Source organism: Caretta caretta, chromosome 2, assembly GCF_965140235.1.
Source record: "Caretta caretta isolate rCarCar2 chromosome 2, rCarCar1.hap1, whole genome shotgun sequence".
Taxonomy (NCBI): domain Eukaryota; kingdom Metazoa; phylum Chordata; order Testudines; family Cheloniidae; genus Caretta; species Caretta caretta.
Window position 1 is genome coordinate 262,131,675 of NC_134207.1, and position 18,931 is coordinate 262,150,605.

General features: G+C 48.9%; 1 protein-coding gene across 2 annotated transcripts in view; it reads right to left on the reverse strand.

Moving 5' to 3' along the window:
- Positions 1-4,567: 4,567 nt before the first annotated feature.
- The window catches only part of HHATL (hedgehog acyltransferase like), a 36,840-nt gene continuing 22,476 nt past the window's right edge, over positions 4,568-18,931 (reverse strand). Inside the window, exons 7-12 of one of the 2 annotated variants that reach the window (XM_048836942.2) lie at positions 15,527-15,698; positions 13,626-13,770; positions 12,515-12,550; positions 10,288-10,489; positions 6,259-6,400; positions 4,568-4,856 (exon numbers count right to left, since the gene is read on the reverse strand). In XM_048836942.2, coding sequence (XP_048692899.2) covers positions 4,735-4,856; positions 6,259-6,400; positions 10,288-10,489; positions 12,515-12,550; positions 13,626-13,770; positions 15,527-15,698 — 819 coding nt within the window. In that variant the 3' untranslated portion in view covers positions 4,568-4,734. The remainder of the gene's footprint in view (positions 4,857-6,258; positions 6,401-10,287; positions 10,490-12,514; positions 12,551-13,625; positions 13,771-15,526; positions 15,699-18,931) is intronic. The other variant, XM_048836943.2, reaches the window with a different exon arrangement.

Sequence of the window (18,931 nt, forward strand, 5' to 3'; positions counted from 1 at the left end):
ATGCATCTGAAGAAGTGGGTTTTTTACCCACGAAAGTTTATGCCCAAATAAATCTGTTAGTCTTTAAGGTGCCACTGGACTCCTCGTTGTTTCTGTGGATCCAGACTAACATGGCTACCCCTCTGACAGTGTATAGCACAAATCCTTCAGTTTCACCTTGTTGCCCCTGTATTGAGCCCAATAACTTGATTTTGACTAATGCACATCTTCCGGAGCGGCATCTTGATCTGACGACATCAAGAGATGGATAATCCACCACTTTGGGAATTTGTTCTAATGGTTAATCACCCTCACAGTTAAAAATGTATGCCTAATTTCCAACTTGAATTTGCTCTTGTTATGCCTTTCTCTGCTAGATTAAAGAGCCCTTTAGTATTTGCTATTTTTGTTAGGATATAGATATTCAGGCCTGTCTGTAAAGGCCTAGACTCTAAGAATTTAGGTGTAGTCTTATCACTTGGCTAGTCATAGAGGTATAAAAGAAAGAATCAAAATCACTGTCTGCCAGTGTAAGGGCCTTCTCTTACTGTGACAGTCTGAGGCCCTGTTCTTAGGCTAAGGCCTTTGGCTAAGCAACAGAGGCAACCATAAGCTGGGAAGCGACCGGTCACATCCTTACATTCCAAACTAGTCACATCGAAAGAAGGTGCTATTGGGCTGTTAGGATAGGTGCTGTTGTCATCATGAATAGGTCGGAATATGAACAAGAGGCTGCTCGGCAGCTCTCCAACACGAGTTTCTACAAGCCATTACCCTATGATCCCACTGAGAGTTACCAAAAGCAACTACAGCATTTGCTCAAGAAACTTCCTGAAAAAGCACAAGATCAAATCCGCACAGACACACCCCTGGAACCCCGACCTGGGATATTCTATCTACTACCCAAGATCCATAAACCTGGAAATCCTGGGCGCCCCATCATCTCAGGCATTGGCACCCTGACAGCAGGATTGTCTGGCTATGTAGACTCCCTCCTCAGGCCCTACGCTACCAGCACTCCCAGCTACCTTCAAGACACCACTGACTTCCTAAGGAAACTTCAATCCATCGGTGATCTTCCTGATAACACCATCCTGGCCACTATGGATGTAGAAGCCCTCTACACCAACATTCCACACAAAGATGGACTACAAGCCGTCAGGAACACTATCCCCGATAATGTCACGGCTAACCTGGTGGCTGAACTTTGTGACTTTGTGCTTACCCATAACTATTTCACATTTGGGGACAATGTATACCTTCAGATCAGCGGCACTGCTATGGGTACCCGCATGGCCCCACAGTATGCCAACATTTTTATGGCTGATTTAGAACAACGCTTCCTCAGCTCTCGTCCCCTAAAGCCCCTACTCTACTTGCGCTATATTGATGACATCTTCATCATCTGGACCCATGGAAAAGAAGCCCTTGAGGAATTCCACCATGATTTCAACAATTTCCATCCCACCACCAACCTCAGCCTGGTCCAGTCCACACAAGAGATCCACTTCCTGGACACTACAGTGCTAATAAACAATGGTCACATAAACACCACCCTATACCGGAAACCTACTGACCGCTATTCCTACCTGCATGCCTCCAGCTTTCACCCTGACCACACCACACGATCCATCGTCTACAGCCAAGCTCTGCGATACAACCGCATTTGCTCCAACCCCTCAGACAGAGACAAACACCTACAAGATCTCTGTCAAGCTTTCTTACAACTACAATACCCACCTGCTGAAGTAAAGAAACAGATTGACAGAGCCAGAAGAGTTCCCAGAAGTTACCTACTACAGGACATGCCTAACAAAGAAAATAACAGAACGCCACTAGCCGTCACCTTCAGCCCCCAACTAAAACCCCTCCAACGCATTATTAAGGATCTACAACCTATCCTAAAAGATGACCCAACACTCTCACAAATCTTGGGAGACAGGCCAGTCCTTGCCTACAGACAGCCCCGCAACCTGAAGCAAATACTCACCAACAACCACATACCACACTACAGAACCACTAACCCAGGAACTTATCCTTGCAACAAAGCCCGTTGCCAATTGTGCCCACATATCTATTCAGGGGACACCATCACAGGGCCTAATAACATCAGCCACACTATCAGAGGCTCGTATACCTGCACATCCACCAATGTGATATATGCCATCATGTGCCAGCAATGCCCCTCTGCCATGTACATTGGTCAAACTGGACAGTCTCTACGTAAAAGAATAAATGGACACAAATCAGATGTCAAGAATTATAACATTCATAAACCAGTCGGAGAACACTTCAATCTCTCTGGTCACGCAATCACAGACATGAAGGTCGCTATCTTAAAACAAAAAAAACTTCAAATCCAGACTCCAGCGAGAAACTGCTGAATTGGAATTCATTTGCAAATTGGATACTATTAATTTAGGCTTAAATACAGACTGGGAGTGGCTAAGTCATTATGCAAGGTAGCCTATTTCCTCTTGTTTTTTCCTACCCCCCCCCCCCAGATGTTCTGGTTTAACTTGGATTTAAAGTTGGAGAGTGGTCAGTTTGGATGAGCTATTACCAGCAGGAGAGTGAGTTTGTGTGTGTATGGGGGTGGGGGGGATGTGAGAAAACCTGGATTTGTGCTGGAAATGGCCCACCTTAATTATGCACATTGTAGGGAGAATGGTCACTTTGGATGAGCTATTACCAGCAGGATAGTGAGTTTGTGTGTGTGGTTTTTGGGAGCGGGGTGAGGGGGTGAGAGAACCTGGATTTGTGCAGGAAATGGCCCAACTTTATTATCATGCACATTGTGTAAAGAGTTGTCACTTTGGATGGGCTATCACCAGCAGGAGAGTGAATTTGTGTGGGGGGGTGGAGGGTGAGAAAACCTGGATTTGTGCTGGAAATGGCCCACCTGATGATCACTTTAGATAAGCTATTACCAGCAGGACAGTGGGGTGGGAGGAGGTATTTTTTCATATTCTCTGTGTATAAATAAAGTCTGCTGCAGTTTCCACGGCATGCATCCGATGAAGTGAGCTGTAGCTCACGAAAGCTCATGCTCAAATAAATTGGTTAGTCTCTAAGGTGCCACAAGTACTCCTTTTCTTTTTGCGAATCCTGTCCTGATAATGCCTATCGCCTCCAGAGAAAGGGAAGCGCCTAGAAAATGTAAAAGGAAACTTTTTAGTCTGATTTCAGAGGAACAGCCGTGTTAGTCTGTATTCGCAAAAAGAAAAGGAGTACTTGTGGCACCTTAGAGACTAACCAATTTATTTGAGCATGAGCTTTCGTGAGCTACAGCTCACTTCATCACGAAAGCTCATGCTCAAATAAATTGGTTAGTCTCTAAGGTGCCACAAGTACTCCTTTTCTTTTTAGTCTGATAGCATTCTGTCTGGCAAGAACTCACTTATCAATAGCTGGGATGTGAAATCCTCACTTCTGTATTGTTTTGTCATTACAGTTCCCACTTTGCCATTGTTTGTCTGTATAATCTCTGTCTGGTTCTGTGATTGTTCCTGTCTGCTGTATAATTAATTTTGCTGGGTGTAGACTAATTAAGGTGGTGGGATATAATTGGTTACATAATCATGTTAAGATTGGTTAGTTAAATTTCAGGAAAATGATTGGTTCAGGTATAGCTAAGCAGAACTCAAGTTTTACTATATAGTCTGCAGTCAATCAGGAAGTGGGGGGGGGGGGGGAATGGGAACAGGGAATGGGGGTGGGGAAATTGGAATCATGTTTAGCTAAAGGGGGAAATGGGAACAGGGACATAGGTAAGGCTCTGTGGTGTCAGAGCCTGGGAAGGGGGCCACTAAGGAAGGAAACTGGAATCATGCTTGCTGGAAGTTCACCTTAAACATTGAATTGTTTGCACCTTTGGACTTCGGGTATTGTTGCTCTCTGTTCATGCAAGAAGGAACAGGGAAGTAAGTGGGTGAAGGAATAAGCCCCCTAACAATTTTCTTCCCTTGAAGATACTTATATACTGTAATCAAGTCTGTTTTATTTCTGGCAAGCTGAAGGCTGAGCTCTCTAATTCTGTCACTATCAAGCATTTTCTCCAGTCCTAATCATTTTGGTGCTTTAAGATTTTGGGGTTTTTTATATAGATGTTATGTTGGCCTCTGTTGTTATACAGAGATTCGATTGAAACATATGCATAGCACCCAGAATGCATTAGTGAAGGGCTGGGTAATTTTCAGATCCATACTAGGAAGCTATAGTTAGATAGGATAAGAAAACAGTAACCAAACTGCATGCTTCAGGGTATAAGATGACCCTCTCTTCTTGGGAACAGGAAGGAATCCTTCCCTTCCTATGGGAAGAACAATTACCCGGTGCATGACAGGGGAAATGCTTTCTTCTGAAACACCCAGTGTTGTGTCTTGCAGCAGGACAGAATGCTTTAGCTCCACTAGAAGTTATGGGCTCGAGATGCTGGGATCAGTGGGTGAAACCTTACTGTCTGTGTTATGCAGGAGGTCAGACCAGATGACCATAAAGGTCTTAGCATCTATTAAATGGATCTAAAATAACTTAGCCTGCCATCTGATCGGAGCATATTAAAAGCCTATTAAAGTCTTATGGAAAATCTTTATTTAAGCTAGGTTTTTATTACAAGTGGTTTGTACATGGGTAAGATACAGTCGCTTGATTGCAAATAATGCTGGAGAGCCCCATTTGCAGGGGTCTTGGTCTGGATGGCTGGGAGGAAGTGATGCTGCCACTGAGGTGTCTGGGCCAATCCTCTTCTCATCTCTATGCTGCCTTTTCTTTGTCTCGTTTCTCCTCTTCTATTGCCAGGAGGCGCTCCCTCTCCTTGATCAGCTGCACTCCACAGTAGGTGATGAACCAGATGGACAAGGTGCTCAGGGGGAAACCTGCGAGCCAGAGGGACAGACAGTCAGCTTGACTTGGGCGCTAATGAAAAGGGTGAGGTTCTTCTCCAAAGCTAGTCTGAATGCAACTCAGCATCCTTGCTCGGTGCGGGGCAGGTCCTGAGAGGTGATAAACATGGGGAATCATGTCTGTGCATGATCCACAGCCCATGGCAATCCATGGCACTCTTTCCATCGACTTCCCTGGGCTTTGGATCTGACCCCATCTGCACTCATCCATTGGGGCGGAGTTCTCCAGGGGTGGGCCCAGATCTGCCAAAGTAGCATGGTCTTCTATAAACTATGAGGCCCTCCCAGCTTTGAATCCTGTGGAAATACTTTCTCAGCTCCCCAAGCTCAGACAGACTCCTTCGTCCCACTTAGGGCTTGTCTGCACGACTGCATAAGTTGATGTAAGTTACATCGCTCAGGGGTGTGAAAAAGCCACCCTCCCTAAGCACTGTAAGGTACATCAACTTAAAGCTCTGTTCACACCGTGCTATGTTGGTGGGACACGCTCCCTGCCAACATCGCTTCTGCCTCTCGTTGAGGTGGAGAGTAATTATGCCGACGGGAGAGCTTCTAGTACAGGGCCATAATTCCACTGGGCACGGGTCTGCCAGCGTTAGAAGCCACAACTGTTTCCATAGCAGAGAAAGAGAGATCTAGGCCCTGTGCCTGTTAAAACAGGACCTCTCAATGAGTAATACGACTAGCTCTGACAATGAACTCAGCCATCAGGAACTTCTGATGTTCTGAACCCCCCAGGTCACACGTTATCCCCCTCCTGAGCCCCGGTCAGTCCCGTGGGGGAGCCTGGAAGGGGACGGGACACCACTCAGTCAGCTACTTATAGCCCAGGCTGTTTCAACATGCTGCTGCCACCTCTCGGTGAGAAACACGCCGTCAGGGTAAGTTATTAGGGGATGGGAGAATGAATGGGATTTAATAACAGAAGGGATCCAATACAGATGCCTAAGCTGTTAGAAATACAAGGCTGGTGAGGAATCATAGAAGATCAGGGTACCTCAGGAGGTACCTAGTCCAACCCCCTGCTCAAAGCAGGACCAATCCCCAACTAAATCAAGAGAGCGTGTGTCTGCCAAATTCATGGGAATAGTAGCTGTAATGGAAGAAGGAGGAAGCGGGGAAATAAATCCCTGTTATTATTATTTATGTTGCAATAGCATTGACAGGTCTAAACCATGGTCAGAGCCGCAGTGTGCTAGGCCCTGTAGAAACATGGCAAGAAATGATGGTCCTTACCCCAAGAAGCATATACACTAACGCTCCTCCCGTTAAATCAGGGTGCCAGACTGGGGGGGTCGTTGGTTTGAGTTTAGTGTAGTGACTCCTGTACGCAAAGGAAAAGGGCTTCATCTGAGGGAGACCAGAAGGGCTTTACCTGTCAGGAGGATTCTCTTGGCAACCAGCAGCGTGAAGTCCAGGCTGTTGAGGGCAAGGACGTTGTAGAGGACAATGGCCCAGAAGTTTGCAGCCCCGAAGATCCCTCTAATCCGCCGAGACATCGGCTCTGACATGTTGGCCTGCCCGGTGAAACAGAGGGATAGGAGTGGAAGGGGAGAGCGCTGCCTGCTAAGGGGAGTGGGATTTTTCTTAGCTGTGCTCTCTGAGAGCCCATCTTTCTATCTCAGGTTCCACGACTGTGGTATCCGAACACCAGGCCATCTTTAGCCTCAGAGCATCCCCGTGAGGAACAATCCTGCTATTACCCCCATTATACAGATGGGGAACTGAGGTGTGCAGAGACTAAGGCCTCACTCCCACTGAGTTCAGTGGGCCCAAGATCATACAGGGAATCTGTGGTAGAGCAGAGAATCGAACCCAGGTGCAGACAACCTGAACCATCCTTCCTTTCTAGTCTTGTCGCTCCTCTCTCTGGCCCATTCGTTGTCTCCCTCCATTTGGCACTCAGGCTCCCAATTCTGCCAGGTGTTGAGCCGTGAAGTCTGTGGGAGCTGGGGGCACTCAGCACCTTCCAGGAGGGACTCCCGGGACTAGGGCTGCCAACCCTCCAGGATCGGCCTGGAGTCTCCAGGAATTAAAGATTAACCTTGAATTAAAGATGATGTCATGTGAGTCAATCTCCAGGAATATGCCCAACCAAAATTGGCAACCCTACTTGGGACTGGGCCTGCTGCCCACAAAGATCTGCTCTGTGTAAAGTGCCCGTAGCAGAGTGAGGATCCCCCTCGCTAATGGACGGTAGCGTGGGGCAACCAGGCTAATGCGTGAGCTGAGCCAGCCCGAGGCCACCACCTTCCATTCTGCGAGCACCAGCCTGCAATGGCGTTTGGTGCTCCGGACGGGATGGAGCCAGGATGGAGCTGGGGCAGCCGAGTCTGGCCAAGAGAGCAGAGACCCTAAGCAAATTTCATTGTGCTTCACGCTGACTCGGGCCCATGGCTGACGTGGTCACTCTCATTTTCCCTACGCTCTTCCCCCTGCCTCACGGCTGCCTTTGCCCCTCTCTCCTTCCTCTCCTGTGGCTGCCTGGGCCGTGGTGCTCTCTCCACCTCTCATAGCCACCTTGCCAAGCAAACCCTCCCCATTTCAGTGACCCCCACACCTGTCCTGGCCTGGATTATACCCCTGGGTCGTGTCCTGAGTTAGACTGTAGGCTTATCAGGACAGGGAGGCTGATGGGAGGGGAAGAATTCAGCATCTCCCGTCATCAGGCAGGCAGACAGTCCAGGTTCACTCCATACTATAGCTACGTTGTTCTGCGATTCCTTCGGTGGGACAGGGCTGCTTTGCCACCATCTCTCCTGGTCTCCAGAGAGGGAGCCTGGCCTGCAGAGGGGGGCATGGCTGGGATGTTGCTACATGTGGCTGATCTCCAGTTGCTGGAATGGTTTCCTGGGGCCGTGGGCAGTCATGTGTAGAATGCAACAGCGTTTAGGCTCTGTTCGCAGCCAGGGATCCCAGGACTGGGGGAGCACAAGAATGTGTTAAAACTTTTCCTCCGGTCCTGCACTGAGTCCCACTCAGGTAGACAAGGGAATGACCCAATGTTTGCAAAGTGCGTACTAGATGATGGGAGGGATTTTTTGCCTCTCCTGTGCACCTTAGTAATAGGAGACTGCTTTGAGGCACGCTGCTATGGGCACGATCCTTTGCCATGATTGTTATTAGCACTGGCTGGAAGCTGTTAAGATTTAGAAAAACCTAAAGCCCCATGATAATAGCAGAATGTGATAGTCACTTGCACATAATCCTCAGTGCCGCTGCTGTGACTGGAGATGGGAAGTGGTTTTTACAGCAATCTTCAAAGAGAACTAGAAATCCCAGGACCCTTGGAGCTGAGAAGTATGGTGCCTTGGGCAATAAGATTTCTCTGGCTTTGTGGGTTATAATCTGGTTACAAGTTCAATTTGAAGAAGCAAGGGGATAGTTAGCTATGACGTGTTTCTTTGAAGCGCGTCGGTGTCAGGGCCGATGGTTTAGGTTTGGTAAAAACAACAGAAATGTTTCCCTGATGTGATTTCTTGCATCTTTCCCAGCAGCACCCTCCTACTGGCCACTAGCTCCCAGATTTAGATGGGGGTCACTGGTCTTTAGAACGGAGCAAAAAATGGCATTTCAGACCTGCAGGAAATTCCAATATTTCGATGTTTGTTTTCATCCCAGATCGGGATAAAAAGTTGAAATGTCAAAAAAAAAAAAAAAGTGCAGAATGAAAAAGGGTTCTGGAAAAATTCCATGCGGACACATTCAGTGTTTCGTTTCTGGTGGGCATTAACTTTACTTCCACCTGAGTCGCTGTGGGTGCTTCAGGGGTTGTAGTTCTGGGTCCCTCGATGCCCTCTCCATTTTCCCCTAGGGGAAGCTCCAGTTCTGTGGCTGGAATAACTCTCCCCTGAAGCACCGCAGCAGCTCAGGTGGGCTTTGGATCAGGTTCTGGGGGGAAGGAATTTGGATTTTTTCTGCGCATGTGGCTGCTCATGAAGGTAGAGGACTTGGAGCACGAAGGCTGCTCCTTGTTGGTAATCCCAGCAGAAAGGCCATGGACTCTATGGCCATGGACTGAGCTGCCCTCCCTGCCCTAGCGGTGATCCCTTCAGCTCTACCAGCCTTTCAAAACCAAAATGAGGGTGATCTGAAGTACCCAAAGGGCTTTAGGTGGGAGGGATGGGGCTGTCACCCCTTCCCAGCCAAAGATGGGGAATGTTCCTGTGTTGCGGTATATAGACCCTATGAGAGAACGGACACTAAGGCTACGTCTATGTAGCTCATGGCAGCGAGACACCTAGCCCGGGACGACAGCCTCAGGCTGGCTCTACTGCGCGAAAATCAGCTGTGTAGACATTGTGGCTTGGGCTCTGAAGCCTAAGGAGGGGGTGGGTGTCAGACTCTGAGCTCTAGACTGAGAGACAGCATTTACACAGCTGTTTTTAGCACGGTAGCGCGAGCCTGAGTCTGTTGACCCCCACGATGGGATGCTCATGTAGACATACCATAAAGGGTTAAAAAAGGGAGTGATCACCTCCCCAGCTGCACCTATGGATCAGCTACAGACAGGGGGGGATCAAAGGCTGCAGCCCAGCCAGAACAGGGGGCTGGAGATCCAGAAAGCCCCAGGGTAGGGGCTCCATGGGGTCAGACAGGAGGAAGCTGCCCAGGAAAACCAGTTCTCTGCCAGAAGGGATTTGAAAAGATTATCAGGCAGGAGGAACCGTCAAGGCCATGAGGTAGGAAGCAGCCCAGGGAAGCAGTAGAAGATTTATGTAAACAAGTCCCGGACTGCATCACCCAGGGTCCCTGGGCTGGGACCTAGAGGAGAGGGCAGCCCTGGGTCCTCCTCCTAGCCCCACACAGAGTAGAGACTGCTGAGAACCCTGACCAGGGATGGCAACAATAACAGGAATTCTCAACTTTGCCTTTGTGTTCCTGCTTTAACTTACTTCATTCCTGCCCTGTTGAAGAAAGAAGGGAAGACACCAGTAAAGGGGGCAGCCCCCAAAAGAGGGGATAAGAAGAGAGGCCCCAGGCCGAAAGCCCAAACTCCTGGGACTACTGAGAGAAGGTCCACTAAAGAGACGGGAAGGACTTTGGGTGGGGCCAGACTCCTTTCAGTCCTGAAATGGGAGAGACGCAAGTAACCCAGCCGGAGAACTGGGGTTACAGACGCAGACTGCTGGATATAGGTTCCATCCCTGAACAAACTAAGGGAAACCGAGGCAGGGACGACAGCAGTACCGTGGCAGACTGCCAGGGAGTGCGGCAGTGTTGCGGATCCTCAGTTACAGCTCCCCATTTGATCGGAAATCTAAAATGCTGTATGAAGCCAGCGTTTTGGGCCCCGGGTGTAAACTGGTACAGCTCCCCTGAAGTCACACGTGTTCTTATCCATCTGTCACCCAAACCAGATGATCCACCCCACTTGACGGCAGGTTGCCATTGAGTTTCTTACCTCCAGGCTGCCAAAGGGCTCCATCTGGAAACACTTCTGCACCCAGAGCTCGAAGTTGAGTCCAAAGCAGTTGCAGACAGACCAGATGTAAACGATCTCGCAGGGGCCCAGCCACAGGGTGGTGACAGCGAAGGTGCAGATGGTGGCCCGAAGCTCCTTCACAACAGCGTCGTGGTTCTCTCCCAGGTGATCGTACACATACCTAGGGGTCAATAGGATCAGTATTGTTTAGTGGAGATCTGCATTGTATTCCTGGTTCGGCTACTGGTCTGCTGGATGACCTTGGGCCATAGGCGCCGACACCGGGGGTGCTCCGGGGTTGGAGCCCCCAAGGGGGAAAAATAGTGGCTGCTCAGCACCCACCAGCCACAGCTGTCTGGCGGCCCAGGGAGGGGCTTGGGGAAGGGTGGAGAGCAGCAAGCAGCTGGTGGGCAGGGACCTTGGGGAGGAGGCAGAGTGGGGGCAGGCAGTGGCGGAATGAGGGTGGGGCCCTGGGGGCCGAGGCGGAGTGGGAGTGGGGGCTTGGGGCAGAGCAAGGGGGGGGGTGGATCACTGGTGGGGAAAACTTAAACTTGGTGCTTTCGCCTTGGGCAAGTCTTGTCACCCCTCTGTGCCTCAGTTTCCCCATCTGTAAAACGGGGGTGGTGGCCCTGGCCCCCCTTTGTGCTTTGGGAGCCAGGGATGGAAAGTGCTGTGTAAGAGCTCATTGTTGTTGTCGTCACTCCAGCCCCTGGGTTAGAGCAGCAGCTCTGCAGCTTGAACAGAGAATTCCTCCCTGCGTTACTCCGTGGAGAGCGTTGGCTTCCAACCAAGTGACTCCAGGACTGTCTTCTGCAGGCGTTTTGTCTCCCGGGGATTGTACGGGAGGAGGAAGAATTTGTAGGGGTGCCCTGGCAATGAAAGAGTTACATCTGCTGGGGAGTAGAGGGTGGGGAGCTGGGGATGGCTGCCGTCTGGCACTGCGAGGGTTACACCCTGCTGTGGGGCAACTGGGAGGAGAGCCAGTAGGGAATCACTAAGTCTTTTCATGGGGGTTTGCCCTGGGGATGGGATTCTGCAGCAGGAGGGGCCGGGGCAGTGTTACTTGGGGGGCTGGCAGGACGGTGTCTGGGAAACCTCTAGCAATGAGTATGTATCGTATCACCGTAGTACAAGCCACTACAAAGCCCCTCTTGCTCTTCTCTCGCAAGGATATGGGTTTTACGATATGCAGTTATTGTGACACCTCTTCCTAGGGGAGGCCACGTGCTTGGTTTTTGACCAGAAAGGTGGGTTGAAAAGGGAACCTGATAGTGTCCAGTCAGATCTACTGACTGGACACACAAAGTCCAGTTAATGTGGGAGGGGGTGGTGGGGAGGTGCCGAGTCATTACCCACGCCAGCCCCTACTCAGCCGGGGCCGCCTCCTACCTGCATTGGGCGGCTGCAGTTCCCAGCCCCGGCTCTGCAGATGAATCCCTTCCAACCCCGGCAGGGGAGAGAGGGGAATAGCAACGAGCGACGGGGGACAGGGGAATAGGAGGAGATGTTTGCGGGGTCTTGGGGGGGACGAGGCGGGGCTGGGACGGGGCCTCAGGGGGACAATTCAGGGTGGGGAAGGTTCCGGCACTCCTGCTGGAGTGTCCAGTTTTTAAATATTACAAAGTTTGCAACCCTACCACCTCGCCATGTATGAACCATTTACCAGGCTCCCTGGTGCACAAACATTTAATCACAGACCACTGACACTCCTCGCACAGTCACTAGCGTGTTATTGTTACTGAAAACAGCTGAAAGGCTGAGGAAGACATGGATGCAGCATAAGCCTTGGGATATGGTCAGAATGAGGTAACCAGAGATTTGTGGGGGGCTGGATTTGGCGGAGTGAGAGAGAATCAGATTGGAGGCGAGCCGGGATAGAATTGTTCAGCAAAAAGGTTTGAGACAAGTTCTGGGTGGTGGTTCGTGTTGGTTCTTATTGTCTCCAAACCAATTGGCTCAGCTCTTTTTTAAAAACTTTTTTAAAAAACAGTCTTTAAAAAGACTGCCTGGATCACAGCTTAGGGAGCTGATCAGCAAAGAGATGAGAACTGAGATGCTTTAGGATTCTCTGTGACCAGAGTGAATAATGCTTAACATCCTTCTGCCGTTGAGAGCCAGTTACATTGCCATTCAGGGAGTCAGTCAGACCATGGAAGAGAAGGCCCCAAACCCCAGTGGAGATGACAGACCTCCAAAGAAGACTTACTTGCATAGCCAGTCGTTAATCCCTCTGTCAAAGTGCCTAAAATACAGATAGGCGAAATGAGAGAAAAACGTTAACATGGGAAGCGTTAACAATTGCATTATATTACATCTTCATTCAAAGACGTCTGCTCTCACTTGCACCCATTTTATACTGGTGTAATGCCATTGAACTTACTCCCGATTAACCAGTTTGTCTGGCAGGTGCAGAATACCAGTGTTAACTTTAACTGTCTCCGATGCAAATGTTTCACCAAAGCGTCTGATTTTGCAGTTATTTCTCTGCAAACGCCACTGAAGTGAATGGGCCACACTGGGACCTGGGCGTAAGCAGATGCCTCTTCCAGAGCCATCTCTGGGCCACTGATTTCAGTGATATAAATAGTGATGTAAGCTACATTTTGAAGTGGACCAGAAAAGGGGGGTAATTCTCCTTTCACACCACTGTAACACTATGAACAGTTGGGAACAATCCGACATTATCCTGACGGATCCACCATTGAAGCCGGAGGTGGGAAAGGTTTCGTAGTTCACTGGCTGAATGTACTTCTCGGGGAAGGACGGTTTTCTGCTTTTCCTATTGTCTAGTTTTAAAAATGTCATAGGTAATGGGACTTCCACCTCTTCCCTTTGGAAACTGTTCCACACGATAATACATCTCCTTGTCGGGAAGTTCTCTCTGATATTCAGCCTACATGTCCCTTCTCTTCTGTCCATCCCATTACTCCTGCTTACATCCCCCTGGACAACACTCAATAATTTCTCTCCATCCTATGTGTTTACACCATTCTGGTATCAGTAGGCAGGGGTAATGGGCCAGATCCTCAGCTTGTGTAAATCAGTCTAACTCCATAGAGTTGAGCAGAGAAATGACTGTTGACACCAGCTGAGGATCTGGGCCTACGACCACATCTATCTAACTAGGTAACACATGTAGCATAGGATCATTCTCCCTTCCTTTGCGACCTTAGCCAATAAGATCTTGGGACCATTTGACCAACTGGTTGCAAGGAGAGAGAAATGACAAAGCCGTGTTCCTTCTCAGTATATTTTCTTTGGACTGACTGGATGAGTCTCCTGCTGCCTGGGTCCATTAACATTTTAGATGCACTCACGTTTCTGCAAAGACGTAGAGCATGGTGATGCATTTCGGGGGCTGCGGCGGGTCCAGGTGATCCAACCTAGCAATGGTGTTGATAATTCCAAACATCACAGCAGCTTTCACCCAGTCATACACCAAGTTAGAGTAGGCCAGGCCGGCTGTATGGTACATAGCAAAAAAAGGAGTAAAGAGAACTGCACAGTGAGAGGCAGGGAAACAGTAGCATGATCTAATATTAACATGAGAGCTCTGCAGAAGACAGAAGTTCTGTTTAGCGAAGGATTTTGTGATTTCGAAATCTGGCTTTGTGCTTAATAAGAACAGACCCCCAGAGTTTTTGAAATTCTCTGGAAAGGAAAATTCAGAACAAAAACCATTTTGCGTCATTTGAAACGTGTTTCAAGACTGCCCTTTTTATTTTCTACTATGATACCCTAAAAAATAAAAAAAATTGAAATGAAAAGTGGTTTCAAACCAAAAAGTTGAAATGTTTCGTTTGGAACATATCAAAATGGGACGTTTTCATAGTGTCAGAACTCCTCTCCTCCCCCTCCCCCCCCAGTTTTCTTCCAAACCAAAATTCCGGTGAAACTGACCCGATTTCACAAAGTCTTTTTATTTAGATGCACCTGCAAATTCTGACAGAATATGCATTTAACCCGCTCTAGTTAAGACAAGGTGACTCTCTTTTCCTCTGGGGTCCAGACCTCATATAGAAGTAACTTGGATTGTGAGCTCTTTTGAGCAGGGATTGTCTTTTTGTTGTGAATTTGTATGGCACCTAGCACCACGGGGTCCTGGTCCGTGACTGCGGTTCCTAGTCACTACTATAATACGTTAATAATAATAATTAATAATAGGCTTAGGACTCTGCTATTTCCTCTGAGCTAGCAGACCTGGTCTTTTCAACTCAAGCAGTAGAGGCTTGTGCTTTTATATGTAAAACTCCTGGATTTGGTTCCTGCATATGATCCATCGAGGAGAATGGTTATTGTAGCACCTGCCAGCCATCTCAGCACCGGTATCAGCGGTTAACACAGGCATCACACTTTAAAACAAACCAAAGTTTGTTTTTATTCCATTCTCAAACCTTCCCGTAAGTTCAGAGGCTGAGCTTTGGCCACATTCTGGTCTCAGAAAGCACCATGGCAAGAGCACCTTCCACCAGAAATGTACCTCCAGGCTCAGCCAGGGGCAAGTTTTCTCTTTATCTGGTTGTTGCCCGTGGCGCTTGAGTCAAGGCTCTGCCTCCTGTGACACCTCAGCCTGTGTCCACACACCCACATAATAGGCCCGATTCTGCTCCCGGTCACATCAGTGCGGATCTGGAGCCACTCCACTGAAGTCCTCTGCGTTTTACCCTCTGGTGGCCTCATGTGCTCAAGCTGGCGGGGCTGAGACCAGAATCTCAGACTCTGGCTCCGCGAATACAGAGTCACGATAAACAGTGGGGAAGCTGTTGTTGAACACGACAGTGGATACTTTGACAGTGTCTCTTGTTGTCTTAGAACTTTGGCCCAGGCGCACCCTGGCCAAAACGTTCATACGTGGCCACTAATTCTGGGTTACCGGGTGCCCCGTTCGAGACACCTTGGGGCTGATTTTCAGAGGTCCTGAGCTCCCACGATTCTCACTGAGATCAATGGGAGCTGCTGGGTGCTCAGCACTTCTGCATACCAGGGCCTTTTTACTTTAGCTGCCTAAATAATGATTTAGCTGCCCAACTTCAAGCATCCACGGTTAACCATTTTGGCCTTGATTTATCTTCCCTTATTACATTACATTACTTAGGCACCTGAATAAAAATATTAGTTAACATTTCAGACTCAAGATGTTCCTAAACCTGCTAAAATCAGAGATGGCCAATAAGCAACTAAGGGCCAGGAATGAAAGGTGGTTCTCTGGGTCACCCACCTAAAGCCCAGTCCGAGAGCCGAGTCACGAACTTCACGTCCGCAGGAAGGGTCAAGATGTAGAAGAAATGGAAAAACACATCCACAGCGACGATCGCTCCCAGGTGGAGAAAAGCATGGACGCGAATATTCCACATCTCATTGTCTTTGCGTCTCAGCTCCCTGGTGCTTACCTGTTGGGAAGACGAGCATGGGAAGGGTTGAATTGAAAGGGACGCATTTGCTATGCTACCCAGAGAATGTGCTGAGAGTAAAACAGCCACCTTTGGCCATCTCTAGTAGAATTTCCCCAGCCTGCCTGAAGCCTTGTCTACACTGGGGTTTTGCCCCAGTTTGAGCCATCGGTGGCCGCTGTTGGTGCATCTGCACCAGTGCAAATGCCGAGTGTCCACAGGGTAACCTGCTAAAAGTTGATACTAATGCAGTTTAACCCCACTGTCAAGCAGTCCATTGATGCAAAATAGCAGTTTTGCCTGTCTGCATTGGCAATGGGTGCGGCTGAGCTCTGACGACTGTGGCGAGGGCAAATCCAAGCACAGAGGTAATGACTCCTTTTGGACAGAGCGTGTCATTTGCAGGCTACGGCCTTGCTGGTGTGTGAGAAACAGCAACAGAGCTGCTGATACGCTCTTCTGGGCAGGGACTGCGTCGTTCAGTTCTGACGAGTGCAGTGCACTCCCATGGCACAAACACAACGAAATGGAAACAATACATCATTCATTGTAACGACGGTCTTGAGTTTTTTATTTTGTCAGTGATCTGGAAAAAGGGGATGAACTGGTGATCTCGAGGGAAATGCCACAACACGGAGAACTATTTGAGGGGGAATAAGTGCTTTAAGGGATTGGTTAAAGCTTAACCTCAGACCTAGATTGTGGAAGACTCTCTGCATGGGTAGGAATGAGGCAAGGGACACACACAGCCCTGCATGCCCGTTGCAAGGGCCAGTCACAGTAATGATTCTTACACTCAAAAGAGCATGGTGACTTGGTCATGCCACCTGGTGTATTATTCACCCCAAAGGCAGCAGGGAGAAAGCAGCCTCCGAGCTCCCCTCCATGTGCTCCCTACACAGGCTAGCTGGTTGGGCATGACAGTGCTGGGGGTTCACAGTGATCTGTGTGCACCAAGAAAACAGCGAGGAGTCTGGTGGCACCTTAAAGACTAACACATTTATTTGAGCATAAGCTTTCGTGGGTAAAGACCCCACTTCTTCAGATGCATGGAGTGAAAATTACAGATGCAGGCATAAATATACTGGCACATGAAGAGAAGGGAGTTACCTTACAAGTGGAGAACCAGTGTTGACAGGGTCAATTCAATCAGGGTGGATATGGTCTACTCCCAATAATTGTTGAGGAGGTGTCAATTCCAGGAGAGGGAAAGTTGCTTTTGTAGTGAGCCAGTCACTTCCAGTCCCTGTTCAAGCCCAAATTAATGGTGTTAAGTTTGCAAATGAATTGTAGCTCTGCAGTTCCTCTTTGAAGTCTGTTTTTCAAGTTTTTTGGTTGCAGGATGGCTACTTTTAAATCTGTTATAGAATGTCCAGGGAGAGTGAAGTGTTCTACTGGCTTTTGTAAATTACCGTTCCTGATGTCCGATTTGTGTCCATTTATTCTTTTACGTAGGGACTGTCCGGTTTGGCCAATGTACATGGCAGAGGGGCATTGCTGGCACATGATGGCGTATATCACATTAGTAGATGTGCAGGTGAATGAGCCCCTGATGGTGTGGCTGATATGGTTGGGTCCTATGATGGTGTCGCTAGAGTAGACATGGGGACAGAGTAGGCAATGGGGTTCATTACAGGGATTGGTTCCTGGGTTAGTGGTTCTGTTGTGTGGTGTGTGGTTGCTGGTGAGTATTTGCTTCAGGTTGGGGGGCTGTCTGTAAGCGAGGACTGGCCTGTCTCCCAAGGTCTGGGAGAGTGAGGGATTGTTTTCCAGAATAGGTTGTAGATCGTTGATGATGTGCTGGAGAGATTTTAGTTGGCGGCCGTACGTGATGGCCAGTGGTGTTGTGTTATTTTCCTTGTTGGGCCTGTCCTGTAGTAGGTAACTTCTGGGTACCCGTCTCGCTCTGTCAATCTGTTTCCTCACTTCTCCAGGTGGGTACTATAGTTTTAAGAATGCTTGATAAAGCTGCAGAACTACAATTCATTTGCAAATTTAACACCATTAATTTGGGCTTGAATAGGGACTGGGAGTGGCTGGCTCCCTACTAAAGCAACTTTCCCGCCTCCTCATCAGTTATTGGGAGTGGACCACATCCACCCTGACTGAATTGGCCATGTCACCACTGGCTCTCCACTTGTAAGTTAACTCCCTGCTCTTCACGTGCCAGTATATTTATGCCTGTGTCTGTAATTTTCACTCCATGCATCTGAAGAAGTGGGTTTTTTACCCACGAAAGCTTATGCCCAAATAAATCTGTTAGTCTTTAAGGTGCCACCGGACTCCTCGTTGTTTTTGTGGATACAGACTAACACAGCTACCCCTCTGATACTTCTGTACCCCAAGTTGCTCTGGCAAGCACAGTCCTGGCTGGTCCTCCTGCTGGGACAGGGTGACTTCACTCTGACCCTCTGCTTCAGTGGGCTTTTTAGAATGGCCATTGCACCATGTGCATGTTCCCTGACAGCAGTTTCACTGCCGTGCAGCGAGTGTTGTAATAAAGGAAGGGAAGGGCTGGAAGCCCCGTCAGCACACTGGACAAGGCCCTCCGGAATCCAGAGCAGGGGAGAATCCTGCATCAGTTGGGGCTGCTCTTTTCCCTCTCTGATTTCGGGGGCTCACTGGAGTCTGCAGTAACAGTCGGTGCTATTCCTCCCAGTCCCTGCAGCCTCCCTTGAATATTGGAATATAATAATGATCATGACAAATGTTTAGGATTATGCCTTGGCCCTCAGCAGCTCCGTAAAATTGCTGCTGAATAAGAAATCTGCTTATATTCACTACGATTTCTTCATTCCCCATGGGGCAGGAGTTCTCGGAAAGCACTTTGGCGGCAGCTGTAATAGCCCAATCGACAGAAACAGATGATTTCCAAGGATTAAAGCATTGGCCAGCATCGCTTGAGTATGTTACTCTCACTCTGCCTTTGATATCGGCCTGCAAGCAGCCAGGCTGTCAGGAAATGAAGAGGCTTCCAAGCATAGGACCTGAGAAGGCACTGGAGTTTAATCCGGCGGGGATCAGCTGTTACTGGCTGGTTATCCCAGGCAGCTGTCATTTCTCCCCTCTAACAACGGGTTCTGGGACATTGAGGTCTAAGAGGAAACATCTGTGACGCAATACAAGGGGCTTCAGCGAATCACAAAGGCCTCTGCTTATCTCTGTTTCCAAAGCCATCCCTACGCAGTGTCGCGGGCTGGGCGTTGGGCTGGATGGAACTCCTGACTCAGCGT